This window comes from Filicampus tigris, chromosome 3, assembly GCF_054856515.1.
Source record: "Filicampus tigris isolate MCC_2025a chromosome 3, RoL_Ftig_1.0, whole genome shotgun sequence".
Lineage (NCBI taxonomy): Eukaryota > Metazoa > Chordata > Actinopteri > Syngnathiformes > Syngnathidae > Filicampus > Filicampus tigris.
In genome coordinates this window covers 18,771,639-18,781,388 of record NC_141219.1, presented here as the reverse complement: position 1 = coordinate 18,781,388, position 9,750 = coordinate 18,771,639, and the positions used below count along the sequence as shown (strand labels likewise).

At 38.3% G+C, this 9,750-nt stretch overlaps 1 protein-coding gene across 2 annotated transcripts in view; it reads right to left on the bottom strand.

Moving 5' to 3' along the window:
* Window positions 1-9,484, bottom strand: part of sbf2 (SET binding factor 2) — a 98,120-nt gene extending 88,636 nt beyond the window's left edge. For both annotated transcript variants that reach the window (XM_086025431.1, XM_086025432.1), the window contains exons 1-2: window positions 9,324-9,484; window positions 409-494 (exon numbers count right to left, since the gene is read on the bottom strand). In XM_086025431.1, coding sequence (XP_085881557.1) covers window positions 409-494; window positions 9,324-9,378 — 141 coding nt within the window. In that variant the 5' untranslated portion in view covers window positions 9,379-9,484. The remainder of the gene's footprint in view (window positions 1-408; window positions 495-9,323) is intronic.
* Window positions 9,485-9,750: the final 266 nt, after the last annotated feature.

Below are 9,750 nucleotides of genomic sequence, written 5' to 3'. Positions count from 1 at the left end.
TCAGTTTAAGTGTATGTAGTCCAAGCTAACCATTGCAGTAGGGCTGTTACTTTCGAATCATTTTAGAATCCATTCTCCTAATGATTCATCCATGGAAAAATTGAGTAAAGCAGTGTAAAAAGTCGGCGACTTCCAACGTCTTAAACAATGAGACGGCAGAGCGATCAGAAAAACACGCACTCATACTGTTCAACCGGATAAAATGTTTACCTGCACACACTGAAAAATGGGCCGCATTTGCAAGCAACAATCACAAACAGTGGCGAAGTCTGCAACTTTTAGTCCTGCCCGTTCTCATAAAACACAAGTGTTCTTTCAATAACCGAACAATACACCCCCTAACAAACACACCAAAAATAAATAAATAAATGAATAAATACATTTGTTTATGAAACCGTTATCACTCACCATCTCCACACCCTGAGGGAAGGCTGTCCCCTCCCAGTCCTTTTTGGGGAATCGCTGAATGATCTTCCCACATCCCTCTCCTGAACCTGCCAATTAAAATGGACAAAGAGCGCAACATAATATTTAAAGTCTCTAAGAAATAATCTCATTAGTCTGGCAACATACAGTTCAGTACATCATATGATGCTAAAGAGGCAAACTCAATATGTTTTTCCAATACACAACCTGAAGTTTTACAATATTTAAAACAGAACAATGATTGGTCAATTAATATTATCTTCTCACATGTAGACATCAAATTGGTGATGCGTAAAAGCTAAAAACCTAGTCACTGTATTTCCCTTATATTTAAGTACATCAAAAACAGTTGACTAACTTATTTCTCTATAGTTAGAGATTAAACGGTATGAAAATTGAATGTCACAAATATCATCATTATCATGATATTACATATATGTATCTAATAAATGCACTAATAGCATTGTGAGACATTATTTTAAACGTAAAATAAAATGAAATAACATAAAGTAAAATAGTTACTATTTGAGATTAGAAATTGCAAACTGCAACACCCCAAAAGTTCATGCATGCAAAAGATGAGTAATAGTATTTCAAACAAGATGCCAGAGACATAATGTTGTTAGGACTCAATTAAAACATAAATCAAATTAATTAGAGCCTTTATAATTAAACACATTTACCAAAATCAAACAAATTAACAAAAGTCATATTTTTCAACTCAAAAAGAATTTCAGACATGCATGCATAAAATATCAAATACATTTCTGTTAAAATACTCAACAGATGTTTCCTACATCCAAATTTCCATATGAACAATCATATGAAGTCATATGAACAGCAAACATTGTTAATATTTGCCCTCTACCTTTTGTTAGATCATATTTATGAATGAATGTGCTACTCGTTTTTAAAAAAATAAAATGTAATTAAAAAAAAAAACAAGAAAAAAATCAGTGTGTTATCACCACGGGGAGAAGGTTTCAGATATGCCTTGTGTCATTTTTCTTTTGATAAAAACGGACCCAAACACCATACAAGGGTTAAATCACAGAGATGGGCATCTTGTAGGCGATAAACGATAGAAAGCATAGTCGGAAGCCCATTTTTTTCCCATCTATGTCTATTTTCACGGTGAGGACACAACCCCACCCCCACACCCCCGCTGGGCGATATTTGAAACGAAAAGCTCACCGCTGCATGGCAGCCTCACCACGGCCGGACTAAATGGGTGCTAGTGGTAGTTTGTCAAAGTTGGTAGTCAGAAATGCTAACGGAAGTCTGTTTAAAGTGATAGTCGGAGCGACCTATAGGTGATTACTACTTGGTTGGGCCAGACAAAATGGCGGATAAACGGACGGCGTAAGGGTACCCCGGCTGTAGGCTTAAGGCGACTGCAAATTTTTAGTAAAAGGCCCAGCTCAGTTAAATCATACTTCCAAATGATTACACTTATGCCATTTTTTCAATTATTCACGCATTTTCACTCTTTGAGGTTGGTCCCTACCGCCCCCGAATAGCGTCTGCCCACTGTATATCAGCAAGGATAATTGACCAAACAAAACACATTATGATCTTTCAGTTAATGGCAAAAATGGATTCTGCTTTTTATTCACAGCTGTCTGAAATTTTAAAATACAAATGGCAGAACTGTAGCTTTTGGAGTAATTCTTAGAAACTGTGTTGATGTGGTAAAAAATAAACTTGCAACGTCTTGACAAACTGCCAAACTTCCACAACTCAGATATAGTTTCGCTTATTGCATTACTTTTTACCGAGGCTAAATGACTCTGCCCCAAACTTCAGGCTTCCTCTTTGCCCATCGCGTGGCTCAATAAAGTTGCACTAAACCCAAACCCTTAAATCAGAGGGCCAAACAAAAACCTGACAAACGCACGTGGAAAAACTCCTTTCTACTGTCATCGCCCCAGACTTTGCTGCAGGTTGGTCTGTGCCAAATGAAACTCTGTCTCTTGGCAATTAAGTGGAGTGACACTATTTATGGGCAACATTTTGGCACTTTTCTGATCTAGACCAGAGATGGAATTTATTAACACGGAACACCACACATTTTACTAATCAGACCGAACTGCTGTTAAACCTGAATCAATAAGAGGCCCCAAAGTTGCTCCACTATATCTTGCACACAAAGTGCATCATTAATAACCACCAAAGGGCTTGTAAAGATGTCCTATTACCTGCAGCAATGCAACACTACTGAAACGACGCAAATGGCTTTTGTTTTTCTGTTACACAACATATCAACATAGAGTTTGTTTGATTACCCACATGTTTCCCTAATTAATCCGTTTCATAAGGTTAGCTCAGCCCACCCCCACTATCCCCCCTATGAAACTATTGGAACAGTGAGTCCATTTCTTTCATTTTTATGGAACACTGAAAACATTTGACATCAAAGTATTTCTTGAACACTTTTTGACACTGGTGGACAGTACGTCAGTACTGAATAAGGGTCTGTCAGTCCATCACTGAATAAATAGTGTTTTAAAGTGTGTTCTATTGTTTTCATTGAATTGAAGGTGATCAACATCGCGGAACAGCTTGTGTATAAATTTGGAGGTTCCACTTCATTTTGTCAATCATTTGACAAATAGATCAAAAATCAATTACACAATATCGAATTCTCAACGATCAATACATTATTATGCTCATCCCTAATCAATATCAGAATCACAGGAAGTGTGCCACACATGCTAATGATCGGACCTTGCAAACTCAACATTGTGTTCAATGACTTCCTTGCGCCACACTTTGGAGCGAGGTCAAACATCAAGCACCACAAGATTGCGGATCAAACACAACATGTCATCAAGATGGCATGTTGCTGACTTCTCCAGCTTTTAGCACAAGCCGAAGGCTTGCTGTCAACAACCGGTTGAGACCGAGACCTCTGTTATAAAGGCTGCAAATCATGATAAGGCTTTTGGTTCTGTGGTTCATGTGCATTACTTGATCGAGTACCGCATGTTAGTTTAAACACACACGAGTTGGAGTATCTTTGTGCCAATGAATGCGCGGGGATAGGAGTGATGCGAGTAAAACAGCAGTCTGCATGACAGTTACGTGTACTTGGGATTTTACAGTTCCTCTAATTTAAATCGTATGCTCGGAATGCTCAGAGTTCTAATTTTCCAGCGAGGATGAAAATAAATGACGGAATTCCTCACATTCCATGAGGCGACTCTCTCGTATTAAAACAAGCTGTGCTCTCCAATGCTACCCCCTTGCTAAAAAAAGAACACCGTCAGAATGAATAAAAGAAGCCAAGCTGAGAAGACACGTGCTATTTTTAACATCCGCTCACAAGATGCAAGGATGAAGTCTGAAAAAAAAAGTTATTTAAGTCTTTAGCAGAAGTTATTTTGAAGCGCGAACCATCAGATAATTTGATGTGTAATGTCGTCACAGGGATTTGGCTGCAAACTCTTCCATTTTTGAGCTGCTCACTACCGGTTAACTTAATAATTGATTAATCTGTCAATTATCATATTATTATTAATAATTATATTGGTGGCCGATCAATCAGAGCGAGTGGTGCCTCTATTTGTTTTACTCATTTCCTAGCTTGTGCATTTAATATTAGCGTTACGCGAGAGAGACAACTCGGCTTCGAGATGATTTCTCCTACCGTTTATTTTTTTTAAACTGCATTCCATAAAAATAAAATGGGCTCTTACAAAAGGTATTCACAAAGGCCTAGCGCCTGTTTGTACACTTGCATGCAAACAAAAAGTTACAGAAATTGTCCCTTGGATCATTTTTTGGTCCCTTTTCTCCCCACAAACAGTACTTATTTGTACCTAGTGGTTCAAGTGTGAACACTTCAGTCTTCAGGGTTGATCACAAAAACATGTACCTTGGAGAACAAACGTACCCTTTTTTTTTTTTTGAGAGTGTACTAAAAGCTTCACACAACATGTGCAACAACACAGAATAAAACTCCGTACTTCCTGTGTTCTAAATGCTAATGTATAATGGAGCACTGGTTTATTTCGATTAGAAAAGTTTTAATTATTTTCATATATCATTTTTATTATTTTCTTTACGTACAGCACATTGTTGGATATGGTTGTAGTTAAAGTACTCGAGAAATTGTTCAGTATACATTGTGTCTGCTTTTCTTTATGCAGTTAATTGTCCAAATACAAATGACAAAACTTCAGTTTTTTTTAAGCAATCCTTAATCCAAAACATGCCAGTGTCTTGACAAATTGCCGACCTTCCCCAATGTTCACACGTAGTTACATCCCCTGATGTAGTTGCAGCCTGTATTTCCTTTTTCCGAGGCTGAATGGCACTGCCTCAAGGAAGAAGCATTATCAACATATTCTCACGTGATGCATCAATCTGACCTTTTTCTTCATTTTATCACATGCCTAATAAATGTCATATTTGACTAAAGGGTTGCACTAAAACATTCCTTGCTCTGAGTTTGAGTTTAATTTGCATAGTCAAAGAAATACAAAGGTCTGACAGTGTTCAATCTTATCAACAGGAGGTAATATTGGTCAGTGGAGTTTCCCTCAGTTGGCGATCAGTATTATACTTTACTATCAACTCTGAAGGAAGAAACTCTTCCACTGCGGTCGGGGTCACTACGCAGCCTGAATCCGACCATAAACTGCCAAATGTGGAAAGAAAACAACAAATGAAAGGAGCAAAACCAAAATGGGCTCATTAAATGATAATGGTTATACAGTATCATCATACGTTTGTACACTGAGAAATGGAAAGTGCCGTTCATCGAGAAATGTAAAAAGACAATAGAAAAGCAGACAATTTCTTTTTCAGGACATCTGTGAATTCTGTTTTCAGTCCTGCCAAGCCAATATTTCAACATTTCTTTGTCTTTCTGCCTATAAAATAAATCAGATTATGGGATTAAAATAATGCATTTTTATAAAACAAACCACAACACATGGGAGCACTTCAAGAAATGGCATTCACGACAACAAATCCAACTTAAATCTCCTGCTGATTAACTAGATTTATAATGTGATCAGAAACACAATTCAAAGTCATCAAATGGTTTTGGAGCCATAGCCTTAGATTATTTTAAAATCTATCAAATATATTACTGGACTGTTTGTATAAAATTGATACTTTGTTGTAGGGTTGTCACTATTTTATATTTTTAGAGTCGGTTATTCTATCGCTTAATCTGAATGAAAATAATTTTGAATTAAAATGCATTGCAAAATATTTTTTCATGACTATTTAAATATTGTTTATGCAGTATTGTGTAATTATCAAACAAAACCAAATCAACAACAATCAAGCAATATCACACAAGAGGGTGGATGTTGTACTCACCAATGTTTTTGAACCTGAGAACTATTTCTTGGGTACTGATTAATGCAAAGGGCTACTAATTTGATATGTAGTTCTGAAGCTACTTCAAGTTGAATGCCAATTACATCTTATTCATACTATGACTGCAAATTGGTGTTGGAACAGGACACCGGTACAAGTATCGTTCTGTGATTTTTGGGTGTCAAAAACAGCTCGATACCATTCAAACCCAGGAATTCATGTATATTTGTTTTTTCAAATTTTTTCAAACGTTAGGGTAAAACAAGGGTCTGAAAATATCAGGTCGTGAATGAGTTTAAAAAAAAAAAATCTTCTTAAAGTGGAAAGCAACCCAAACATACTTTTTGTCAAGAGTAAGTTCCCAGCAGGCCCACTAGTTGAAACACGGCATTCTGATTAATATTTTGTTTGTGGGATAAGAGTTATTTTAATCCATTTTAGTCTTCTCGGGGGGCGGTCATTTTGTCACTTCTGTCAATTGAAAATTACATCACAACTGCTCAGAGCTCAGGTAATGACCAATCACGGCTCAGCTTCAGGAAACAGGTGAGCCGTGATTGGTGCTGATTGGTACCTGAGCCCTGAGCATTTGTGATGTCATTTTCCGTCAACAGAGGTGACAACATGGCCGCCCCCCGAGAAGGCTAAAAATGGGTGGATTAACTCTTATTTCACAAATGCAATATTTTTCAGAATGCCTTGTTTCAACTAGTGGGCTTGCATACAACATATTCTTGAGAAAACTATGTTTTAGTTGATTTCCTCTTTTAAATCAGAATTGGCAAATTCTGTGTCCAAAAAGCATAGAAGAAATACAGCTGCATATCTGACCATGAAAATTATCATGACCTGCTCAATACTGTCTTATCTTATCTTATCTTATTACAGTAGATGTTACACAAATTGCCCAATAAACCTCTGTGCACATTTTCTGCTGGTGATGTTTAAAAAGAATAAATAAATGGGAACTAGTTTTCTTAAAGTTTAATTTGCATGTACATCCTAATATTTGTAATTAATCAAATAAATAAATAAATCACACCAAGGGGCAACATAAAGCCTTCGTTGCCAACCTTTGATATCAGAGAAGCAAAGTTGCCCACATATTGTCCTAATATCATTACATAAGTGTGACTAAACAGTACACACAGACAAAAAAAGTATTTTTCGAAAGCACTTGTTAGTGGGTGTGACAAGTGAGCCAGCAGAGCAAAACAGACCCTCTTTGAGATTTGGCAACAAAGATCCAATTCATGATGCTTTCAGACGATAAAGCCGAGCATGGACTCTGCAACAATTTGCTGAAGTTCATGCGAGGCATTTATTAACTTCTTCACAATTCCACATTGGAACTATCTTACATTGATTCTGCGCAACAATTCTGTCAACAGAAAGCGTATGTGGCTAATTTGCTAATCTGCTGATTTACAATACTAATTTATCTATATAGTGCATTTCACATTTCACAACAGCTGCAGCAGTAACAAAGCACTTTACAAATAACATAAAATAGCAATAATACGACAACAAAGACAGTGAAAGCAGTAAATTAAAACACAGAAGTGGTAGTCTCCTGTCTTATGGCTTGGATCTGACAGAGTCCTGGTCCACATATCCAAAATATACTTTTCCTTAAATGTGAAAACATAATACTGTCTACGAGAGATGTGCTGATAACACATTTTTGGAGACAGTGTGTACTTGAGCACATGCCGACACAGAGTAAAGATACTTTATAATGCCATTACGTCTTGCAATTTTGATGAAAATTGTTAATGTGCCTTTGAGCTTACCGGACTCAGCAGCCACTCCACCCTCAGCCCATCGTGGGCATCATTAAAGATTGTGAGACAACTTTAAACACGGAGAAAAAAGAAATTGTCAAAACCCTACAGCACCCTAGCTTTTGGGCAAACATAGCATTCTACCCTTTTACAGAGCCTGCTAACGATGAGATTAGTCTGGTGGTTGAGGCTGTTAATTGAATGGAATACTTTAGCGCTTGTGCTTCCAGAGCCCACTCAAGCACAGGTAGAACACACCATCTCATCTAACAACATACATATACCCTGAAGGCTCCAGAAGTGTAAAACTGACATGAACCGGGCACAATCATCCATGTCAGGCAAGCCATAAAGGATGACTAGATATTTGCATCACACCTGTTTGGAAACAAGTACATCTGCTTACTATCACAATGTCCAACAGTCTAGTGGATAAAAATAGATTAAAAAAATGACCCCCCTTACTGTCTGAGCGTGACTCCAAGAAGCCAAGAACATTTTGTCCCATATGTGTAACAAACAAATATTTTAGTATTGATGTCATTTTAACATGCAAACCTATTATATAAGTGCCAATGTTAAGATCATCCAAGTGTCCGTTTAATGCTTTGATGTGCATTAGTCACGGAACATAATGCAGTTTATTGCTTTAAGCTTCACCTTACACTGGTATGACATTTCATAATAATCCATCCACCCATTTTCTTTACAGGTAAACTCGTCCTTATCCTTCACAATATGCATGTTTCTGGAAAGTGGAAGGAAGGACTAAACCTACTGAAGGATGGGGAGAACATACCAACTCAACACGAGGACCGGAGCCCGGATTTGAACCCCCAACCTCAAGACTGTGAGCTGAATGTGTTAACGACCCATCCATCCCGCCCCCAATTATTGTACTGAAACGTTGCCTGTACACTAATAAAGATTTTATAAACTGAGTTATTCCAAATCTTCCCAATGGAAACTTTTAATTTACGGGCAGCTTTACGGAAGGGGCTGCGGTTGTCCGAAGATACACCACCACCACTGTAGTTGAATATCTTTGCTCTGACCCAAAGTACGAAGCAACAAGTAGAGCTGAGCTTGAGGCACAACAAGTGGAAGCAGGGTTAACTTCCTGTCCCAGCACAGATCAACAGTGGAAGAGTGAAAAGTGGGAAGAGGACTGAATGCCTTTTTTCACAGCTGGATACTGCAGCTATCGTGGAAAAAAACGTGCAGCTCTCTTCCGCAAAAACAAACACATGACAACAAATCATGAAGCGCTTTTGCAACAGCGTATAAAGAGCAGAGTGGGCAGGACTAAACCAAGCAGCCAAAACATAAATTAAAAAAAAAAAAAAAAAAACATGCATGCAAAGTTTGACTATCATGGAAAGCTCAACTCGCTCATGTCAACATAGCTATTTTACGACAATATGTTCCATTTATGCAGTCCCCAAACTGTTATGAGCATAGTTGCTGCAGTGCAGCCCCTTTTCCTTGACTGACACCCAACAAGCACAACCGCCGCAGACAGGATGTGGCTCATTTTGGATTCGTGAAGAGTCCATTGGGTTACAACCACAACAGCACATAAAAGCGTGTTACTCTGAAAAACACCGGTGCCCCGAGAGGATACACGGCATTGAGCGGGTTAAGGAGAAAAACGAAGGTGTCCCTAAACTCGCCTTTTAGCATTGCGGCTAACCAAAAGCTAGTCGCCAAGCTATGAAGCATCAACATCATCCCACAGAGAGTGTCGCCCTGGCCACAAAGCTCAAGTTACACACTTACCGGCTTTTTCCTGATCGTATCCCACAACAACAAAGTAGTCAGCCAATCTAGCCATTTCTCCCGCTTTTCCCGAGCTGTGCCAACACAATTCAGCATTTTTCCTGCTTCCAAAGCACAGCCATTTTTGACAGAAGGGCCGTCAGTGCGCATGCGTGGAGGACATGGCGCTATCCATGGGCGTGGGCCCCGGAGTTTGTATTTATTTATTTGGATATAACCCTTGAGATGAGCCAACTCATTTTAGAGGGGGTTCAACATACAAAATCAAACATAACAACACAACACTAAGACAACACATAGAACACATCCCTGCCCACAGTTATCCACCCCTCCCCACCGATCACATACAAACATAAAACTCCATACTATATAGCAATCTGAACAAAACTGAGCTGTGTGCAAACATAAATTAGTAAACAAATCATAC